The sequence below is a fragment of the Pundamilia nyererei genome, unplaced genomic scaffold (genome assembly GCF_000239375.1).
Source record: "Pundamilia nyererei isolate P.nyererei 1_Seehausen unplaced genomic scaffold, PunNye1.0 scaffold00039, whole genome shotgun sequence".
Taxonomy (NCBI): domain Eukaryota; kingdom Metazoa; phylum Chordata; class Actinopteri; order Cichliformes; family Cichlidae; genus Pundamilia; species Pundamilia nyererei.
In genome coordinates, this window is record NW_005187440.1 from 2,655,819 (window position 1) to 2,679,368 (window position 23,550).

General features: G+C 42.2%; 2 protein-coding genes across 2 annotated transcripts; one reads left to right on the plus strand and one right to left on the minus strand.

Annotated features, from left to right (window-relative positions):
- Nucleotides 1–3,609: 3,609 nt before the first annotated feature.
- ubiad1 (UbiA prenyltransferase domain containing 1) lies at nucleotides 3,610–8,539 on the minus strand. The gene is made up of 3 exons (XM_005730771.1): nucleotides 8,313–8,539; nucleotides 6,623–7,247; nucleotides 3,610–4,545 (listed from the first exon to the last, which is right to left on the minus strand). Exons 2-3 carry the CDS (start codon nucleotides 7,185–7,187, stop codon nucleotides 4,058–4,060), a joined length of 1,053 nt encoding a protein of 350 aa, XP_005730828.1. The 5' UTR covers nucleotides 7,188–7,247; nucleotides 8,313–8,539; the 3' UTR covers nucleotides 3,610–4,057.
- Nucleotides 8,540–13,557: 5,018 nt separating this feature from the next.
- Nucleotides 13,558–23,244, plus strand: mmp23ba (matrix metallopeptidase 23ba). The gene is made up of 8 exons (XM_005730772.1): nucleotides 13,558–13,911; nucleotides 17,020–17,156; nucleotides 17,862–18,001; nucleotides 18,427–18,594; nucleotides 18,689–18,853; nucleotides 19,703–19,813; nucleotides 22,205–22,331; nucleotides 22,444–23,244. The coding sequence occupies exons 1-8, from the start codon at nucleotides 13,768–13,770 to the stop codon at nucleotides 22,616–22,618; spliced, it is 1,167 nt and encodes a 388-aa protein (XP_005730829.1). The 5' UTR covers nucleotides 13,558–13,767; the 3' UTR covers nucleotides 22,619–23,244.
- The last annotated feature ends 306 nt before the right edge of the window (nucleotides 23,245–23,550 follow it).

Below are 23,550 nucleotides of genomic sequence, written 5' to 3' on the forward strand. Positions count from 1 at the left end.
TGACCAATGCTGATGGATACAGTAAAACAACCATGACACCCAACAAACTGAAAGTAAGCCTCCTTCTTATCGACTCCCTGACCTCTCATGTGATGAAGGCGTGACCTAAACACCTCTCACAATTTACCGGCTTAATTATAGCAAATGTTATACAGATTGTTACACTTTAAAGGCAGTCCAAAACTATTCGCTCTAGCTTAAGTGTGGCTTTTTTGAATTGACAACTGAAGTTCAAGCAGCTTCACCACAGTATAAAGATGCTGTGATTATAACAGGAAAATTAACGGAAGCCTTTCATCTTAAAGGCAGCTGGACAGACTCACATCTGTGTTCTTATTTAGTCAAAACTGTGCCGTGACACACACACAGACCTTTTTTCCTCGGTAAAACAGTGACCAGAAATCAGCGTCGCTTTTTTAGGGATGGCTGGATTCTGCGTATTACTAGCTTCTCTAACGTTAATGCTAGCTAGCTAATTCATGTTTGCCCAACCTGTACTGGTATATTAAAAAAAAGAGGCAGCTTATTTTATAGGTGGAGCTACTCACCGGGTCTTTTCCACGAATTTATTTTGCAGTGAAATAAAATTCCATATTGCTGCCTGCTATCAACGCTGACATGGCTTGCTTCAAGGCAAATAAGTATTTACAATACTGAAAGCTTTTGCTGCACACAGCCATGACAACACGCCCATGCGTTGCGTCACTGGTGCTACCTTCACGTGCTCCTCGTGAAAAAGGAAACAAATCTTCATTCAAATACAAACTGTGTATACGATCATCGGTCACTTTATTGGGTATACCGGTTCAACAGTCACGTTAATTAAGATATCTGGACAGCCAACCCATCCTATATTATCAGCTATGGCAGCAACTCGAGGTGTTTGGGTAGATAGACATGGTCAAGACGAAGTTCAAACCAAGGATCAGAATAGGGACGAGTTGTGATTTAAGTGACTTTGAACGTGCCATGTCTAGTGGTGCCAGGATCTGAGTACTTCACACTGTTGATCTTCTTGGATTTTTCTGCACAACATGTTGTCTGATTAAAAATGTCTTGTTGATGACAGAGGTCAGGGCACAGTGACTGTAACTCGAGTAACAACCAATATATACAGAAGAGCATCTCTGAATGCAAAACAGCACAAACCGGCAACAGCAGCAGAAGACCACACTGGGTTCCCTTCCTGCCAGCTACAAAGAAGAGACTGAGGCCACAGTTCACAGAGGTCAAATTGGACAATAGGCGACAACTCCGCAGCAAGTGTGGGATACTGCCATGTAAACATGAACCTAAATCTCTGAGGTATGTTGTCAGCAACCTGCTGAATTTATGCCACAAAGAATTAAGGTACTTCTGAAGGCAATAGGAAGGTGTAACTAATGAAGTGGCCAGTAAGTGTGTTTTATAACGTTTGACTTCAAATAATAACCAATCACATTTGTCACCTGTGTAGCTTCAGTGCAAAGAAACAAGAACATTTGAAGTGATAATGCTATTTTTTTTAAAAACAAAACAAACAAACTTGCTTTAGAAACACAATAAATGGGTTAAAGGGAAAGCAGAACTATTTGAAACAAGGTTATTTAACAGTCGTTCACTGAGCTGACTTATATTTCACGTGTCCTCCTTCTCGTCACCTTAAATGAAGTACAACGAGTCACATAAGCTAAATGTACCTTACAGTTCATCAGTATTTATAGGATGCCAACATTTCAATAGCATTTTCAATGCATAATGTTATGGTGCTCCACTGTTTACAGCATTTACCAGATGGGAGTGGCAGTTGTCAACATCCAGTTCATTTGCCCCTCATGTCTCTGGGCTATGGGTGGAAACTGCAGAATGCAGTATGGAGCCATGTAATTATTAAAGTAAAGCTCGGGACAGCCTTCCTAATGAAATTCAATTAAAGCACTCGACTCTTAACTGCACTGTAACTAAGGTTAAAGTGTAAAACTATCAGCTATGTTTAAGGACAAAGAAAAAGGAATACTGCAAACACGTCCAGTAAATAAAAAGTATTCAATTAAAAGAATAAAAATAAAGCTCCTTCTGCGATCTTTTATTTAAAATAACTTTCCACAGAGGCTGTGTTTTATCATCGGTCTTCTGCTAATATTCAAATTAGTGATACTCATAGAGTTTGATCATATAAGACATATAATATGTAAACAATTAGTCTAACACCGAGTCGTTACACCAAAACGTCAGAGAGCGCGTGAAATGTTTAATAACGCAAAGCCTGTGACAGCTTTCTGTGCCGGTTGTCCTAACACCTGTTCAATACTCCCCCCTGCTGGCCAGCTATGACCATGGTTTTTGTTGGGGGACAATATGCACTTGTTAATGAAACTTCAACATTATTGTATTAGAATCATATTTAGTGCCTGCTGTTAGAAATGTAATTTAGTGGAGTTATAGTGGCGTGGAGGAACAACTAGATGTGTCTGTGGGGGTTTTCAGTCATCCGGGTCATATTAAGAAGGCGACTTGTCTTCTTTATGGTGTTTTTGTTCTTTAGGAAATGTTTGACCTCTGTGCCTTGTCATGTTAGCCAAGGCACAGAGTTGAAAGAAGAGCCACTTTGACATGATAAGACATCTGCTCTTAACCTCCTAGGACCTGGCGTCCATATATGTGGACATCACATTTTGGGTTATTTAGACCAAAATACTCAATCTTGCTCTACAAGAGCCTGATATCCACTTACGAGGACATTATACTGCTACTGTCCTATCGACATTTTAAATGAATATCCTTATATGTTGCTCTCATTTTTCTTAGAAACAAAAATAAGGTAATTCTTTGTTTTTACATTCATCAGGTCCCAATCAGCCCAAATATCAAAGAGAAATTAAAAATGCATGCCATGAAAGAGTTCAGGTCTTAGGAGGTTAAAGGTTAAAGGTCCCTCTGTTGAGGATGCCAATGCTCAAGTTTTGAAGCAAGACCACAGAAGGTTTAAAAGAGGAATAAGAGGTCACCTATCTCCATCATTGAACAGAGGGAGCGGCTGCCCCCCTTCCCAAGCACATTGTGTCATGTGATCTCAATAGATCACATGATAGGGTAAGGCAAGTTCTTCCAATGGTTTCACCTGAAACCTGTGGGTGGGGGTAATGACTCACACCTTGGCTCATGTGATGACAGTGGGTCAATGACCACCTCCTAAGCATAAAAAAACACTAGAATTTAAATACCTTCGTGTCTCCACCTTTTGGTTTTAGAACTGAGGAAGCCCCTTGGAAGAGAGGTGAAACATCATCATCCTCAAAAAAAGAAACCCTAAAGAAGTTCAGTCACTTTTCTAAGTTCCTTAGACATGTAAATGATCTTTCCCCGTGGTATGAATAAGACTGTGCTACTAGTCATGCCAACTTTGTATCGCTCCAAGAACATGAGAGAAGTGTCCATATTATGAAGCATTAGTTGCTCTGTCATTATGTGTGATGCATTTTCTTTTTCATATTTGGAGGTTGTTTTTTCCCCCACCCAATGTAAAACTAAGGATTTCTAAGTGTTTAGTGATGTTTACTTATCTCAACCGATCTGGATTAAAGATGAGTAAGCAATCTTACCATTGATTCAAAGTGAAGACATGGCACATCAGTATGAGTAACTTTTATTACTGACAAAATACTATTAGGCTCTCCAAAATAAAAACCACAATGAACAAATTAAGAGTATGTACCATAATGAGAGGACAGCAATGGTTTACTGATGTTTGTAGGATCATGTTATATGTCATGTCTAGAAATATGGCAACAGTAGGTTTACTTTTAGTCTTTATATGATGAAAATGTTGCCTGCCCCTACAAATCAACACCAACACTTCGTACTTTTACCAACACATTACAGCAGGCTTAATACTCGATAAAAGCATCTTGATTATGTTTTCAGCATCCCGAAGGAGGAGCTAAGTCTGTTCAGGTCATAAATTAAACAATAAATTAAAGCCAGCGAGAGCCTTTAGACAGTTTTGTATGAATACAAATACAAATCAGTACGTAAACTAGTCAGTATTAAATCGACAAAATTTGAATTTTATACTAAATCACAGTAATGGCAGGCTGCCAGAAGGAGCCAGAATGATCCCGAATACATAGAAAAGTCCCATCAGGAGGTTGAGCTTGGCTGTTTTCTGGGGGATCTTGGCGTAGCATCGGCTCCTGAACTGCTTCTCCAGGGAGAAGGCCATGGGCAGCGTGAGCAGAGGCAGTGCCATGCTGATGGTGTAACGGGTGGCGAGGATGCAAAAGAGCACGTAAGGGACAAAGAGCAGGAGGTTGTAGAGGATGTAAGACAGCATAGGTCCAATGAGGATGGCCAGGGTGACGATCCCCGCTTGCTTGTCAGAGTCCATGTCTCGTGTGTTGTTGCTGTGGAGGATAGCTTCTGTGTTGAGGGCCAGCGGGACGGCATACACTAACGGGAGCACGGAGAGGTACCCGACCTGCACCGCGTGGGCAAACATGACTGCCAGTGGGCCGAAGGTAATGAGGATGACTACATCTCCCAGGGCCACATACTTGAGGCCAATGCCTGGAGAAGAAGAGAAAACAGGATCGGTCAAAAACAGCAAATTGAGTTCCACCGAGTCTCACAGTCAAAACTTTGGCAGTACATTTAAAAAGAGTATTCCAGCAGTCTGGGTACTGCATTGTTAAAAAGTTTGGGTTAGTTAGTCTTAGTTTGGTCAGAATCATCACGATTTTTTTAAGCCTTTCATTAGTGCCTCACTGCCATGTAAAGTCTTTCAAGCCAGTTTGAAAAACGGACCAACTATTATCACACACTCACCAGTACCTACCACAGCCAGTAAACTGCTGTTTTTATATCAGTGATGTTCCCCAACACCAACTTTTTTCCCCTTAGCAGTGATCAAATTCCTAAAAACACATCACCGTTCATTCAAATGATGCATTTTACTTTATTATTTGTAATGGTAAAGTCTTTCAGGAATAAATGTAACCCTACACCTCTGCCGACTTCAGCCTGAGTGGATCTATGAATACCCGACCCCTCCACCACCTCACTGCAACTGACTCTACTTAAACACAATGTTAGAAATTTAAGTGATAGATAAAGTGATCCCTTAGCCTGACTATGTTATCAAACAGCCAATCTAGGAACCCACCAGCTAGTGTGCATACTGAAGCGTAATTTATCATCTGGACATATGGTGACTGGCTGAAAAGTGGAAGGGAATAGTGAAGAGAGTGACAGTGGAATACACATGGAACAGCAGAACTGCGAATAAATACAGAAAGAAAAGCACAGACAGTGGCTGCTTCACAGAGAAAACTTCGCTTTTCGCTGTGGCTCACTGACCAACACCACAAGCTGGAGTAACCCTTAGACCAGTTGTGCGACATACTTTGTACATCGCCTCCATCTGACAACAGATGCTCTCTGCAGGCATCCAGGCCATCCCTGAAGTGCCAGCAGTCAGCGAATGTGCCACCTCTCCTGGACCATAAATTCTGCCTGCAGTCCAACAGAGGCAACATGTGCACTGTCCACTAACACAGTGGTAAAAACAGTTACAAAAGTCCACTGCAGCTACTGTCTGCGTTTTTATTGCGGTTTCTTGGGTGCTTTTCCCCATTCCAACTGAACTTTGCTGTCAGTCCCTTCCTACTCCGGCCTACTTGATGCTTACATCCGCCATTTTCAGCAACGTGACGACGGGAGATGCACATCATGTTACATGGAAGGTTATGGTATAGGCATCACTGTCCGAATGGAAACACGTACACAGATCCAACACATTTGCAGGCCCATAAATTCTGCTTAAGCTCAACAATCTTATAAGCACTCTGGTATAATCATAGTAAATTCAGGCCAATACTTTGTGTTGCATCTACCGCTCATTATTTAGCAAGGCAGAAATATTTTCAAAAGCCAATAAATAGTTACACTGTCATGAGATGATCTGGTTTTCAGACTGCATTAAAGCAAATCCAGTCCTTGTATGAAGTGTTTACCTTCATACGATTACATAAGACTACAAACAGAAACCAGAAAGCTTCTCATACCAAAACTCGTGTCCTTTCCATTTGCAGATATCTGGTAATAGAAGTTATTCAACATCTTGTGCTGGTAGACAAACATTTTCCCTGAAAATCAGCTCTGATAGGTTGACAGAAATGTTTTGTTACATATGAATCCTGATCACCTGAACTTTTTTTCCTAAAACAAAATAATATCACACTTTAAAAAATTGTTTTTAAAAAGTCCTGATGAAAATGCTTTCTGTTGGAAAGCATAAACGTCACCTCATGAAAAAATGTGACACATCTCTGTCGTGTTTTTAAAGAAATGCTTTCTTAAAGGGCCAGTTCACCCAAATTCAACAAACAGGTAACTGTGGGAATGGGTTTTTTTGCCAGTTTTCAGTCATCTGTCTCTTAAACATCTGCCACCAGATTGTGAAATATATTTTTTCAGCGTTGAATCGCACCTCAATGATTTTAGGGTAGATGCACAGTACAAATTATCTGCAAAGCTATGAACCAAAAGTGACCCTCCAACAAATTGCGTAGGACAGCTTAAATTTAAGATGTGTGTTGACAAACAGCTAAGCAGTGATTAATACTCAATTTAACGTTTCACTCACCACCGGTGTATAAGAAGGAGCTGGAGAGACCCCCAAAGTAAATTAGGGCTAGGTGCTCCAGCCTCAGCGTAGACAGGAAGAAAAGCAGAGTGGCACACAAGCACCCCAGAGAATATAACAAAGCGCCAAACATAACAACATCCTGTGGTGCCAGGATTTCGTCCACAAGAGTCCTATCATCACTCTTCTTGTGGTCAATCCCTTTGGAGAAGTCATAGTAGGTGTTTACAAGGTTACCCGCCCCGTGAACCACGAGGACGGCCACAGCACACACCATCAGAACGACCAAGTCCACGGAGCCATCCAGTTTGTACGCCAAGGCGCTGCCAAGGGCCACGGGCGTTAGTGAGGCGCTGAAGCTCCATGGCCTCAATGCTAGCACGTAGGCCGCACACTTGTGCCTTACATCCGAGGCAACGCGAGCCATCCTTGACATTTTGTTAGCAGGTGCAGGATGATTTTGCACAGAGTTACTCATACCAGTCGCCCATTGCTGGCCATTATGACCATTCGACCCTGCAAGTAAAAACGTTTCCGCCCTGCTTTGTTTCTGCTCTTTGGCCATTGTCCTTCAAGGCGGTCTGCAACACGAGCAATGTTCCTAAATGTTCCGAGTCTGGGATTTCTGCAAGAAACAAAAAACACAAAATATAAATTTACAAAATAGACACCTGACAGTGTTTACAAGACCACAGCCATAATATGAGCATGTCATTTCCAATACGCTAAACAAAGCCAGGTAGTAAACTTTAGTACTTTGAGGAAATACGTGCCTTTACCTTACAAACAAAAGATCCCCAGTTTTAAGAAAGAAATGAATGCCAGCTTCAAGAGGTCACAACTTAGTACTCTTAGCTGTTTGAGTCTGACACATGTATTGGGTACATGGAGATTAAAAGCAGAAGCAAATATAACATATTGAAAAATAATCACCCAAAAGAGATCACATTATACAACACAACAGTAACTCAACACTGAGAAAGCCCAATTATTTAAAAGAAATGTCTATAAGAGAGATTTAAAAAGACAGGGATGGCTAACAGAGTCTTGACTTGAAACCACAAGTTTATGGTATCATATGATTTCAATTATACTTTGACGGAAGTCCAGAGAGGGCCTTAAAAGTCATCATAAAAACAATCCAAAAGTTAAGATAAACTAAAACAGGAGTGACATACTATCCTGTTTTGGTTTTGGCGAAGAACTAAAAACTTTTACGCATTTTTTTCTAAAAGTTTCACACAGACTTTGTTACTGACGTCCACAACCACGTCACATCCTCCATCTTCTGGCAAATGTTCACACAGTTTAAGGCTGTTTGTAGACATGTACACACCATGTTGAGTTTGTTTGTTAAACTGCCATGAATTAATAAATACGAATTGCGTGAGAAATAGTCTCACTGAGTTCCGCGAAAGTAACGCCAGGGAATTTATTTTTAAGTGGGTAGTTTAAAAGCCAAACTCCGGCTTACTGCCAATGCAAACTTCATTTGAAATTTGGGTGAAACTACCCTCGGGAGAAAAACGGCTCAGGTGCTACCCAGACAAGGACACGGCACTCTTAAAGGGGTAAACAACATGAGGCTAACGACTGAGATTATGGGATTAAAAGCTAAGTGCTAGCCATCCGAGCTAATGGCTGTGTGTACAGGGACGGAGGGGAGGAAATGTCTGACAGCAGTTCTTACCTGCTATGTTTTCAATATCCCACACACACCTGCACTCTCTCCACTTAAAACCATATTTCTCTTCAAGGTGAGCTCTGTGTTGCAGGAGGCAGTTAGAAAGCTTACGTGTCAGCTTCGACAGTACCCGACTGGCTGGCCACTGTAAAGCCTGCGAGACCAGACGGGTGCCATTTCCTCCGCCACGAGTGTAACCGCGTACAAAGGTCGAAGAAAACAAGCGTCGTAAAAAGGGTTCCGCCCTATTCTTAGATATAAACCCGGATATGAGGCAGAAAATAAGTGGACGGATGGATGGATACAGCACTGGAAAAGTATTTTTATATGTTGTTAGGAAAATGGGAAATAGTTTATTGGAACATAAGCAAAGACACAGAATATAGGGCACAAAAATGTAAAAAACAAAACAAAACGTGTTTGTAAAATTCTATCCAGCTTGAACGACAATATTTGATGTGAACGCCTTTGTTCTTCAACGCAGCCTGAACTGTCTTCCATTTATTTCTTTAATTCATCTTCATGAATAGTTCAGGCTTCTTGAACATTCACAGCTCTTCTTTGGACGTTGGCTGTCATTTGACGATCCGACAGTACAGCAGTAGTGTTGAGGTCCGGGCTCCGTGGAGGCCTATCCATGACTGATGGTGTTCCCAAACACATTGTCATGCTTTTACTCCACTGACAGTGTGTTTGTGATCACTGCTATGCTTAAAAAATATATAGCTAATCTGAATACAGATAGCAGATCAATGGTGGTGGAGGATCAAAATCTGACAGGACTTTTCTGCTTTTTTAATAATTCCATCTGTTTTAAGAAGGTCTCCAGAACCACTGGCTGAAATGCAGCCCCACTGCAACAGATCCTCCACCGTGTTTTACGGGTGACTGCAGACACTCACTGTACCTCTCTCCAGACCTCCAACTTGTCCAGTTTCCTCAAATATTTAAGGAGACACTGGACATCAAACCAAGATATGAAACTTCTTTAGCTAATAGCCCTTTGGGAGTCACCATGTTAGGGTGAAAACACTATTTTATGTTTGTCAGACTGTGTTATTTCATTGTTTGTAGATTCAACTAAAGAAAGAAAAAAAGATTTTTGTGTTTTGTTTTGGGGGGGGGGGGGGGGGGGGGAAAAGCAGATGGAAATAAAATGCCTAAAGATACAATTTAAAAATGGTTCTTTGCTAAACTGTGTTATGTGTGAACACAGCACTGGTTCACAGCTAGATGCATTTTTGTGTGCTTGAATGATGTATAGGTCAGTGTTAAGTGGCTTAACAACATTTCTCTGACAATGGTCAGGTACAAGGACTGGACTGAAAATAAGTGAAAAAGCAGCCAATATAAAAAACAACAACAACAAAAATAACCAACACTCATGAAGTCCTTTAGAAAGCCTGGAGAACTATTGTTCAAGACCATTTTAAAAATCCCAAGAAGGCCTGACTCATTGGAAGCAAAATGTAAAGAAATGAGAGTGGCTCAAGACTTTTGCACAGTATTGTGGGGCGACTGTGGCTCAGGGGGTTGGGAAGCGTATCTGTAACCGGAAGGTCGCCGGTCCGATCCCCGGGCTCTCTGCCCTTGTTGTTGTGTCCTTGGGCAAGACACTTTACCCTGCCGCCTACTGGTGTGGGCCAGAGGGGCCGATGGCGCGATATGGCAGCCTCGCTTCTGTCAGTCTGCCCCAGGGCAGCTGTGGCTACAACCGTAGCTTGCCTCCACCAGTGTGTGAATGTGAGAGTGAATGAATAGTGGCATTGTAAAGTGCTTTGGGTGCCTTGAAAAGCGCTATATAAATCCAATCCATTATTATTATTATTGTATATATATTTATTGTGTCATCATCAAACACACACAATGATGTAATCAGGCAAAATGTCAACCCTCCAATGACATATACAATTTAAAGGAAAAAGTGGTTATAACCATAGTTATCATATGCATACTGAGGTCACAAGAAGCTGTTTGTGCTCATAGCCATGAAAAAAATCCAAAACAGATGATTGGAAGAAACAAACAAACTGACAAACACAGGGAAAGAAATCTAACTATCACATGTGGCTTGGCCATATAACAAAGAGTGATTTACTCACCTCAGTTAATCACAGTTAAGCTACTTAAAAAAGAAAATCAGTGTGTAAGTAGAGTGGTTTGTGGTTGGATGAGTGACGCATGAGTTCAAGCGGTCTAGCTTCCAGCCATTTAAGGGAAAAAAGATTAGCCAGGTCTGGCCAGAGATGACAGTCAGCTGGCTGAGGACCTTTCCCAGCTTCACCCAAGGGTGTACTAGAACAACAAACTCAGGGGAAGGTCATCAGACCAGGGGAAAAAGAAAATCTCCCCCTTCGAGCAGTTGGGCTGCACACGATATACTCGGTAAGAAAATGTAAAAAAAAAAAAAGAGAGAGAAAAAGTTGTAACATTTTACACAAATGTATACTACAAAAATGGATTGGTCGCTCCAGCTACTGGGTTATCTAAGACAAACAATGTGGGAGTGCATTCAGCTACATCACTTTAGAAAAGGATCCAGTGGAATCATTTCTATGAAATAACTTCTGGGTTTGGTCACTGTACCAAATCAAGCAGATAAAGCATTTTAATGCTGCAGTAATGCTTCTAGTTTGTTGAAAGTTAAGTTCAGGGAAAAAAAAATGTTGATTACCTTCTACTTTTGTTGATCTGTCTTCTTTAGAGCATCTTGGCTTGTCACGGGAAGGAAAAACACGGGCAGAATCATCATTAAATATCATTTATGTGTCCTCGGGGCCAAGCATGCGAGTCAGCATGCATAATACCAGAACCCTGAAACTGGCATGACATTATGAAGTATTTATTAATTTGAGAAATTCCACCAATTTTCCTGTCAGTCAGACTGTGTGTCGGGGGAAAAAGCAACTATTTACCAACCGGAGTCAGAGACACTCAAACAAGATTTGACCTAAAAGCCACAAAAATGATCACATGATAGAAATACCTCTACGCTATTTAAATACAGAGTCATAACAGGGTCACACAGAGGGTGCAAATGTAAACTGCCATTTAAGTGTCACTACGTCTTGTAGGGGAACAACTTCATGGAACATTTTTGTGATTAGACTCAACCTTATTTTTGACTCACTGCTTATGGTTTGACTTTCATCCCAGAAGCAGCAGGTTTCTCTCAAGTTTAAATTTCTGACACGTCCTTTCCTGCATTTTGGTGGATTTTTTCTGCACCATTTTCCACCTTTTATGCATCATGGTTGGAAGTGTCTTTATGTATGAAAAGGGAAAGTTTAATATCATCAGTACTAAATCAACACCTGTACAGATTTACTCTTCTGTGTTATTTTGTGTCAGCTCAGATTGACAGTGTAATGAACTGACTGTTTACCAAGCTATTAGTGGCATCTTTAATCTCTTTAAATGGGAACCTCTGAAGTAAATAAAAAACAAATTTATTTTCATTAATCAACGTCTGAACAACAACAGTTAATTTAAAATGTCGCGTGTCTGTGTTTTGTGATGATTTCTGGGAATCGACTATGCATTTTGAGTCTGGCTGAAAAAGGAAGAACAGACAACAAGTTCAGTTGATAAACTAGGAAGACTTCCAAACTTGGGGTGGGAAAAAAGTGGGTTTTGGACTTTTTGAATATAAAACAAATCTCAGTGATGAACATCCTGGTTTCTTTGCATGACAAGGACAAGCACAAAATGTGCCCGGACATTTTGTTGTTGGCTTCACCCAAGGGTGTACTAGAAAAAACTAAATCTGCAGTTTTTCTGCTTGGTGGTGTTAACAAAGGGGAATCAGCAGAAGTTGCTGATGAGCAGAGAGAGAAACGAAGCAGCAGAGAGTGACAGAGTAACACTATTCTGAAGCAAAGTGTGAAAGGTTCCAACAAACAGATCCCTCCTTAAAACTGGACACAAATAAACCCCCAATGCAGAGAGGCCTGATACGAATTCAGTCTAGCAAGCACATTTTTTTCCATTCTAAAAAACACAAACGTGATAAGTGAAGGACTTGCAGATCGCCTCTGGAAACTGTACCTTCGAGAGATTTTAAGCAGTAGTTTTGTTTGCACTTGTCCTCACCGGTTTGGGTTCTTTGCATGACGAAGACAAGCACAACGTGTGCATGGACATTTGCCTGCATGTTGCCTGCTCCAGCACTCCATCTTGGAAAAAAAGGTCACACTTTTGGAGAAAGTGTCAGGAAAAACTGCTGTTGCATGGTAGGGCTCTCTCTTCTCTGAGTCCAGGGACACAGTTTTATCTGAGGCCAAAGGTCTAGAGTATTCAGTTGATGTCCCTGCAGCTAGCTGGACTGATTGCATGTTAATGGATTAGACAAGCACAAACCAGAACCATAAAGGGCTGCCTGTGTCACTGTGCCCAGCTTTAGACAGTATCTGGAGGTGGATAGTACAGAGGAGGGTGGCTTAGTTAACCCACTTCCTGTGGCTCCCTCACAAAAGCTCAACTCTTCTCTCCAAGCGCTGCAGATTCTCCACATCCCAGCTGGACAAAGTTTATCAGACTCAGATGGGCACTGCCCTGCCATACTGAACTTGAAAAATAGAAACTAAATATTGATCCTATCGCACTAGTATCGATCCACTATAGCAGGTTGGTATCATCAATATTTTTGTGACCACCTCAGTTCAGTTCAGTTCATTTTTATTTCAAACATTTCAAACATGTGCCTTCACAATCATTACAAAATATCATTACATTATTTGTTTGAAAAGGAGTTGTCCATACCCCCTCAAGTTTCACCATGTACACGATATTAGTGTCACCTCTGGAGCTGGAAAACTACAAGTAAAATCTATTATCTGTGGTACATTCATTGTTCATATCATACTCTTCTTCCTGGACATGCAAGCTGTAAAACTAAAATAAAATGTTTAAAATAAACACTTAAAACTGTCTCTTATAGAGTAATTTAAACAAAACAGCCGACTAAATAAAGCACCGATTTTATTCTGACCTAAAAATATCTGCCACGCTGTAAGGAGGAGAAGAATAAACTCAGCAGCGTTACATAAACGTGCAAAAACTAATCTTGCCCAAAAAATAAAAAATCAGCCTTTGACTCCGCTTTGGCTGCATCTCCGGCGGTTGCAACAAGTGGTTTGACGGACGTTTGGTTTTCATTAGGTCGTCTCGACAGTGACCCCCTGCCCCGTCTACAGTAACGTGAAACCAGCCCGCTGGCAGGCGCTCTGTGCGGAAGAGAGGCGAGCAGAGCTGATGCAGTCTGCACTGCTTTCACAACCCGGTCGGTCCGCGGGGCTGGACTGCGCTGCCTGCTGCGCACAGCGACCACAAGCTCCCCAAGTAGTGACCCACCAGCAGCGATGCGTGCTATGGCCACGCAGTAGCATTCACTGGAATAGATGGTGAAGCAGTCTTTTGCAGAAGGGATTCTTCTTGTTTTTGTCTCCCCTGGAGGTGCGCTATGGCAGCCATGGTGAGCTGTCAGAGTGGCAGAAGTTTACGAAACGGCGACTGGGGCTTCGCACCTCTGCTGGCTGCTGTGCTGCTCAGCTTTCTGCTTGCAGGGATGCAGCAGACCACAGCGTTTCCCACCTGGAGATTAGAGGTATGCTGTGACCACTTTTTCCTTGCAGCTGCAGAGTCCGGTACATAGTTGTGCTTATGAAGTTATTAAGATGCTGGTTACCTTTTGAAGTCACATAACGCCAAACTCCATTCAGAATTCTGCTCCATTTGCAAAACTGTTTATGTAACAGGAGACTACATACGGGGGTAGAAAAGTAAGGCTTATTGAAAGTTCATGGTGAAAGTGGCAGTAATGGTGAACCCAGCAATGAAACGCTGTTTTATATTGAGAGTAAGAGGTAAGGTAAAAGCAACGCACCATATATTTACCACAAATCCACAAAGGTTATTATCGGCTTTATTATTAGTTGTGCTGGCGGTGCCCACTTGACAATCAGCAAAACAGAGCAGCGGGTATCAGGAAAATACCAGATCATTTAGGAACGATGCACATCATTTTCTTTCACTGTTACATTATGCAAGAATCCGTGCAATTTCAAGCCATTCGTCTGGATCTTCAAAGATATTTTTAGCTGGAAATCCTCACATGAAATCAATGAGTGATGGTAATAGGCATCAGATTCAATTATGTGAAGTTAGATGAATGCTGCTATTAGGTTATGTCTATGGAATGGGTCTCTGTGCAGTAATATCTTCAGCGAATTGGATAAATGTGTTTCTCCACACATTTCACTCAGTGCCACCCACCCGCTGTGACATAGAGCCTGAGGGATCGCTTTATGTCACTGCCTTTGCCACACGCTCTCATTATGTGTCAGTCAAGAAGCCCGCTGGTGGGGATTACACAACTTCATGAAGTTAAGTAACAGAACAACCAAAGAGCATTTCTCATTGATTTATACTGAAATGAATCGGCAATTATCCGCTGTAACATACTTATTATTTCTATATTACTAAACGAGATTAACAATATTTGTTTTGACAATGTTCAGCCTCACTCTGTTTCATTTTAACATGAATATGTGCGTGTTGACAAAAAGTGCGACAGACAGTCTGTGTTTTGATTTGTGTACAGAAAATCGCTTTTGTTGACTAGAACCCTCAAAGTCTCTGAGGTTCAGATGAAAATCATAATCCCTTGTTTAGAAATTTCTGGAAACGAGGTTAAACTCTTCCAGACTCCCCAAACGATCCATGTGGGATTTGTCCTCAGATGTTTCGCCCTCTGTCAGCTCTCACCGCCGGCTCTGAGGTTTAGTCTAGAGGACTAGTGGGTTTGCGGTTCATCTTTATTTGTGGCAAACATGCCAGATGAGCTTTGTGGTGAATATAACAAGACGTGACACATTAAGAAACGCGCTGGCTTTAACACCTCATAAGTCACTGAACGCATGACTCCAGCATGTCAGCTGAGGTCGGGAAAAGCAACTTTTGTATAAAACAGTGACCTATGCCTTTAATCTGGTAGTGAAATGTTATATTTAACACCAAACCACGAGAGATCGTGAAGTTTAATAACGGTGCGGGACAGTCTGGCCACCCAAAGTACTATTTTGGAAAGGAAATGAAGGAAGTACTGCATCTGTTTGTCTTGACTGGGTGAAGCAGGAACAGGAACTGGAGGACTGGGCGTAGATTCCAAAATGAAGGGAGAGACTTTGATATTTTCTCTCCATCTTCAGTGTTTTTCCTCAGCAAGAAACTTATATTTATAAAAGAAAATTATATTTGTACTGGGTTTTAGTGTCAGAGATATTATAAAAAAAAAAGAGGCATGGTACTCAAAGAATCCTGGAGTTGTGGTTTTACAGTAGAATCCAGCTTTATATCCAAGTGACTTCTGAAGTAGGACCGTACCCCTGTAAAAGTAAGGTTTTTCTCTGATTGGCTGCCCCTCACAAGCAGATGATGCAAACAGCCAATGGTTTGGGGCTTCGGTGGTTACAATCAGAGCAGAGTGCCTGATATGACCATATTAAAGATATCCACGCATAATCACATCATAGAGAGGCAAGAGAAGGAAAAATTGTCTGAAACTGAATGGCTCACGGGGACAACTTGTGCATAATCTGACCTTTTTATTTGAACCTTTAGCCATTTTTAATCAGCGCATCCACGATTTAACAGAGGTTGTGTCATTTCTTGCCTGAAAAAATCTAAATGTATCAGTATTTATGCATGTTCTGAATGCTCGTGAAAAAGAATCCCAATACTCTTAAGAATTTGTGGTGTCTTGCTCTCTGTTTTTCACTCAGACGATGATTGCAGTCACATGGAGACACTGGTTAGTTTCACACCCAAAGAGACTTGGCGAGCATGACCCATAGCCTCGTGTTGGCTGCATGTTAGACCCTGAAAGGACATTTCTAATCTTGTTGTCAGACCACAGAAGAAACACTTAGTCTGAAGCATACTTAAAACTTTCACTTTGCTCCGCTCTCTACTATAAAATCTTGTTCATCCCCTTGCATTTCACCTGACACACGGTATTCCTGCTCATCAGTCAGGCTCTTGTAAAGAGCCAGGTATAACAGACCAAGTGGTACTTTTCAACAAAGTCAGGTTTAAGCCTATATTCACCCAGCGCCTTCAAAAGCGTGTGCTGTGCACGTGTCTCCCAATGACTGCCAGTTGTGTACCCTCAGCAGTTTCTCTTTTTAAATGTCTGCCTCCTTAAAACCCCATTAAAGCCATCAGGCAGTGCGAGAAACATTCCTGTTGTCAAGCACAGGAATGGGCTCCTCAACTGAGAAATCGCAGCCTCTCTTCTAGTGCCGAAAAGCGGATTTATTGCTCAAACCCATTTCCATAGAAAGTTATAGATTTATTACAAGGTGTGATCACTATTATGGAATATCTCTGCAAGTCAACATCAGCCGCAGAATATTTATGAAAGCATTAAAACTCAAAGCACCCATAGGCAGCATTTCAGTGTTATAACAGAGTCCAGACTCCAGCTGTCATCCCCCCGAAGAGATATCAGACTCAACATACTGGTGAAAAGTATCAAACTTAATGCAACTTTTTTCTTACTTCTTTCCTGAGATGGAAAGTTGAAAATGTAATATTCACTAATGTGACCATGTTGAATCTCACTGAATTCTTAGGAAAGCCAAACGAGTCTTTAGGATTCAGTTACTCCTGTCACAGTGTGAGGTCATTCATTCAAAGTTTCTCTTTGTCCAAGGAAGAAGCTCACACCACTGTGCTGCTCATCGGGATCCGCAAAGAGGCCCGGTCACAAGTACTTCACCTCTCCAGGAACAAGCGCTACACCCTCACCCCGGAGAAGCTCAAATGGGACAAGTTCAAGCTCACATACAAGTATTTATTTACAGCCTGCGATGCACAAAAGCAATACAAATTAGGCAAAGGGAGGGTGAATATTAGTGCTAAAAGAAACCGAGATGAGAGACCGAGGCTCCAGATTTCAAACAATCGTGCACTATAACTACTGTTGATGTGGGTCAGCTGCTACATTTTCCAATCTTAAGTCACTGTTTGCACTGAACCTTGTCCACCAAAAGTTTGTCGAAGCACCAAAAAGTGGTCTGAATTATCATCTGACTGTGAACACTGTAAAATAGTGAGCACATAGGGGACTCTGAAAGTCACGCCACAGTTGCTTGGCTTCCAAAGAGTTGGATTGAGCTGTGTTAACTGTCAGGAGAAGATCCAGTAACTTTATTCATCCTGGAGCTGTAAAATGATCCGCTAACGGGAAGATTAGATTGAGCTAGAGGAGCTCCAAAAACCGTTGGTTGGTGGTAGACAAACTTTTTTTTTAAAAACAGCTTAATTTAAGTAATTTTCGCACTAGTAAAATGGATGGTATCAACAATTTATTAAGTTACTGTCTAACTGTGATATTAGAAACTATCTGGTCTCACTAAAACAGAGCTGTGCTGAGGAATGTGGGAATTCTTTTGTGTCTGAACAGTAGCTATTGTGTTTTGGCAGATTCCTCAGCTGTAGAGGAATGTGTTGAGGGACAACTATTAACCACACCGTGCTGTTGTTTCCGAGCAGGTTGCTCTCCTTCCCTACAAACTTGATGAACGCCAGCGATACACGTCGGGGAATCGCCAAGGCTTTTGGCATGTGGAGCGACGTCTCGCCGTTCACCTTCAGAGAGGTGCCGGCCGACCAAGAGGCGGACATCAAGATCGGTGGGTGCATCTCTCCCTCAAAAGATGTTGCTTGGTTAGTTCTGAGTGCCAGACTTTTCTGTTTCTCCCTGCTGTCGTCGCCGCAATTTCTTTGCCACATTAAATCGCAGCACTGCAATGACATTACCAAGCTTATATTCAACACATATTCATAATTCTTAATGAAAAAAAATGTCTAACAACTTCCAGACATATCAGCTCATGGCAAAAGTCCCCAAATTCTGCTTTATCTGCCCCCTTTGGGTGCAAACTCGAGAGTCCTGCATAAATTCTCAGAGTGAGTGAGAGGAATGGTCGTCATCCTCTGAGTTTGTCGTTTGTGATCCATCATCTCCCCACTCCAGTCTCCACGGAGCAGGAATAATGGAGGGAGGGCTTCCCTCCTTGGCTCCGAGCTATTTCTCTCCGTTTCTCTGTTTTGGCAGGCTTCTATCCAGTCAACCACACAGACTGTTGGCAGTCCCACTTGCACCATTGTTTCGATGGCATCACAGGAGAACTGGCTCACGCGTTCTTCCCGCCAACAGGCGAGATCCACTTTGACGACCACGAATATTGGATTCTGGGAAACATGCGCTTCAGCTGGAAGAAAGGCACGCATCTTTATTGTGTTTGCTGAAACTTTTAATATTTCATGCGTGAAGTAATGAATGCAGCAGACACCGAGCTGAGCTGTCTCTGTTGCAGGGGTTTGGCTGACGGATCTCGTCCACGTGGCGGCTCACGAAATCGGTCACGTCCTGGGACTCATGCACTCCATGGATCCCAAAGCTTTGATGCACCTGAATGCAACTCTGACAGGGCGCAAGCTCATCACACAGGATGAGGTGTGGGGTTTGCACCGGCTCTACGGTTTGTTCACAGTCCTTATGTTTTCTCTCACACAAACATTAAAGGTCTTCTTTTTGTACTTTCATAACACATCTGAGGATTTGGGGGGACGTATGTGGTCTAGATGACACATTGAAAGGCATCCCAAAGCCTCTTGATTGAATGAATGAGGCCCATAAAGAGCTGGGATCAAGACACATGATGAGGCTGATGACACATATGGCAGCATCAGGATTGAAAATGAGCATTGAGTGTCAACTGGTATTTCACAAGGGCAGAAAACTGACGGTGCATCTGGGAAGCCTCTCAACAGCCTGACAGAAGAACCTGCAGGAGAATTCATTCCCTCGGGCAGTTTGACAGGTTCAAGAATTCCTTAACGTTGTTGTTAAACATGGCCGAGGGAAAACAAGATTGATGCTGCCGCTGTCAGATGAGATGACGAATTGGGTCTAGACTCCAACTGGCCTTCAAACTGCATATGTCCTGTAAAGGACGCTGTCCAACATCCCACTGGGATGATTTAAGGCATTGCCCAGATCGGACGCTTTCTCAGAATGTAGTCTGATGCTGGTATTAGAAGCATCTAGATATTCCTGTAAAGGAGTATTGCTGCGCGCTTCTGATCAAAACCAATCATAATGTAGAGCACAATGTTTGCGTTTGATGGCTGAAAGCGAAACATTAATGAATACTGTACAAAATACTCACGAGTGGTCTTTAGCGTGTGTCATAGTGAGTCATTTTCACTGGCACAAAAAGCAGATTGTGTGTTTGTGTTTGGAGGGTTGGAGGTGTTCCAATTCTTTTGCCTGACTAAGAGCTGCCATCTGACCCTCCTCCTCACTTCATCTCTCCCCCCTCCTCCAGGATGTTTGGATCGTCTATTTATCTGTCCGGCCTGGGCTCGGAAAGGCTACTGCGAGAGCAAGCGCAGACTGATGCAGAAGCACTGCCCCTCCAGCTGTGATTTCTGTTACGGTAAGAAGCAGCAGTGGCAACGGCAGCAGGAGTCCAGGGGGAAGGAAAAAAAAAAGAAGACAGAGAAAGTTTTCTCTCAATTGAGCAGCACAAGGAGCTGCTGTGAACCGTTTGCCAATGGAGCAACGGGAGCCAACAGGTCCAGCCATGCAGAGCTGCGCTGGAGGTTTTCAAGGGTCTGATTTGTAGGGAGATTACACTTGGCGCTGGGAGAGTCTGTGTTTTATTTCTGGAGAGTGGCAGCGTTTCAGAACGCTCACACAGCAGGGCCGCTACCTGTCGATTGCTCTCTCAGTGAGGGCTGCTTTACACAAGTGTCACTCATCAGACAACTGCCTCTGTAGGTTTATTGTGGGATGCTGTGGTGCAGAGATCTCCTTTTTTTTTGCACAACAAGAAGTGGCTCAGTTTTAACTATCACAGCCCCACAGACTGTGGCTTTCTGAGATTTTTTTGTCAGCAACAGGGGGACAGTGTGGAGAGAGGCAAGAGGATACGATTCCTGGCTCACAGTAATCTGTTCCTCATTGCTGATTGGGAGACGTTGTACGGCTGTGGAAAATTCCTGAGTGACTCCAAACCGCTGGAATTTCAGACTGTGGCTTGAGGGTTAGAGACACACAAGGTCAATTTGGATTTTTGCAGCATTAACGAGAGCGACTGTTTTTTAGGCAGACTCTGAGTTGATCACGAGGCGGCCTGTTGCGCTTGTCACCAGATGGGAGAGATTACACTGATAACACAGGCACACCGCCAGCAGGTTAGCAGCATGGATGCCTGACGTGATAACGCTGCTATCAATGATTTTGACAGCAATCAGCATTTTGGCGAGGCGTTTGTGAAAGCATGGGCGTTTCTGGGATTTAAAAACAAACAAAACATGGGGAACGCACGGGGGCTCAAATCAAGAAATTTATATATTTGGTGAAAAATAAATAAACAGAGTGAAGAAACCTGGCGTAGAAAACACTGATAAAAATCTCTCATGTGCAGCCCGACGCCCAGATAGAGTATTATATCAAAAGTCTGTGTAGTGCCCACACAGAATATCTTTAAAGTACTAAAGGAAAATGACTCATCAGGCAGGAACATGCATTCATTCATCTGTGTTTCTCTTTAATGTTGCTGCTAGAGAGGATATTATTTACTTATGTACTCTCGGGTAGTTTTACCTACAGTAATTCTACATTAATACAGCGTTTCAGCAGATTAAAACAATAACTAATAAGTAACTAAACCTTAAAAAATATGGAGTACAAATGACACTATGTGCATCCAAAACATAGTGGAAAGCAGAAAGCAGGATAACTTAATTTCTTAATTTTTTGCTCCAATAAACAAGACTTTCTTGTACTTTTTTAAAAAAGTTTTCTTGATGAATGGTTCGCCAGGCTTTCTGAAGATTTTTCACAGCTTCTCTTTGGACATTGGCTGCTTTTTCACTCGTTTGTTTGTTTGTTAAGTCTCATAAGACTGACCTATCAATCATTCAATCATAAAAAGATGCTTAACTCAAGGGATGAATCAGTGTTGTGTCTACACATAACAGACAATCTTAGAATTACTGCCAGTATGTAAAAAAAAAAAAAGCATCATCTTTTCCATTTCTTTAGTCAAATCTATGAAAAATACCAAAGATAACACAATTTGACAGGCATGGAATCGTATTTTTGCACCAACAAGATGATTCCCAAAGAGCTATTAGACAAAAACTTGGCATATCTCGGACCTCGACATTATTGAAGCAGTGTGGGATTATCTTGACAAAAGGCAGCCAAAATCCAAAGAAGAGCTTTGAATGCCCTTTAAGAACCCTGGAGAACTATTCCTGATGACTACTTAAAGAAATGACAAGAGAGTTCAGGCTGCGTGGAAGAATAAAGGTGGTCATAACAATAATGACTTTCAAGCTCACTAGAATTGCACACAAACTCTGTTTTTGCCGTATATACAGTATTTCCATGTATGATTGCATAATTTCAATAAACTGTTGCACCTAGTTCACATTTTCCTTTCAGGCACTGCTGTGTGAGGAAAGGCTGTGACAGCTGGAGACAGTGAAAGAAACTGAGGTTTATGGTTATCACAAATCTTTTAGTTCCTTTTTGATCACGGGTGGGAAACATTTATTTCATACAGCCACACTGACTAAGTTAGATAAAGTCAGCCAAGAGCCACACACCGGCTATATGAATGGAAACACAGCTACAGGTTAGAGTGATTAAATTACTAATATTCAACCCAAACGTTGTATTATCGTTTAAATTAGCCCACATCTTGCAAGTTGTCACACTGATAATCATTTTATGGTTAAGAACACCAAGTTATGACCTTTACATTTCCTGTTGTGGTGCACCAGCTCACCAGTGTTTTCTTTTCTATCCTCTTCAGAATTCCCTTTCCCCACCGTAGCTCCCACCCCGGCTCCCCCAAGGACCAAACACAAGCTGGTGGTCGAGGGCAAGAAACTGACATTTCGTTGCGGGAAGAAAATAGCATCAAAGAAAGGCAAAGTACAGTGAGTGTCTCTCTCTCTCTCCCTCCAATATGTTATCAGTTTACCTGGTTACAGTGATGCTACAGTATTGCAGTTGCTGAGCGCCGTCTCTAACGTGCGAATCCTGTTTCAGCTGGTACAAGGACGGGGAGCTGCTGGAGTTCTCTCACCCAAACTACATCTCACTGAAAGACGACCACATTACTATAGTGGCCAACGCCATCAACGAAGGCACGTACACCTGCATCGTTAAGAAGAAGAACAAAATTCTCACTAACTACTCGTGGAGGGTACGCGTGCGCTTCTGAAGCAGAACAGCCCAGCTCCTCTGCACACTGAACAGGACATATTCACAGATGGTCACCAGGAGACCTCACTCACTAGGGCACATACTAGTATTTTTTGTTTTGTTTTTTAAACGTTCTTCCTGTATCCACGTAAAATTGTTGACCGTCTTTGTGTCAATGCGTTTACATCTGTGCAAAGAATAAATGCTCTGTGACAGATATTTTTTACATTTTTTGTGGAAAACACTACCTGACTGTAAAAAGCTGTTTGTGGCAGATGCTGTGGTTTGCATTTTATTTGGTGATGAAAGTTCTGTGCAGCTCTCATCAGCTGTTCGGGACGATGACGTCAGTCTGGATTCATCAAGCCTGGACTTCTTCAAAGCTCTTTCAGCTAAGGCAGCTGAAGGAGTCCAAGGCCACCCACGGGATTCCTCTGAAAAATAGGGACTAATTAGTTGCACAGAAACCCAGAAGATATTAGTACTGTTGGGAGAACTCACCATAGCCTTCTACAAAATGTCCCAAATGTCTTTTTTTTTTTTTTAATGGACCTGAAAAACTTACAGAAGCCCTTGCTTTAGATGCATAGCATTCAAATAATTTACACACTGCCCAAGTAAGCTACTAAAGCCAGAATAAACAATGTTGTCTACAGCCTTTGGAACCATTTGGACCTTAAACCGCATATGGAACACCTCAGACGTCTAGCTTACTTTAGTAGTCGCACGCTGAGGCCAATAGTCTGCCTCCAGGGACTGAGCAGTCAGTTCCACTCGCAGCTCTCTGTCCAAGCTTATTCAACACATCAGGTGTAATAATCTGCAGAAAGGCCTACGGTGGGTCCAGGGGATAGATAAAATTGATTAATGAATATTTCCATTTAGTGCTGGCTCTGCGAGCCCCAGGACAGGAGGGGACTTTTTTCAGTACCTGTTCCAGTCGTGCAGGGA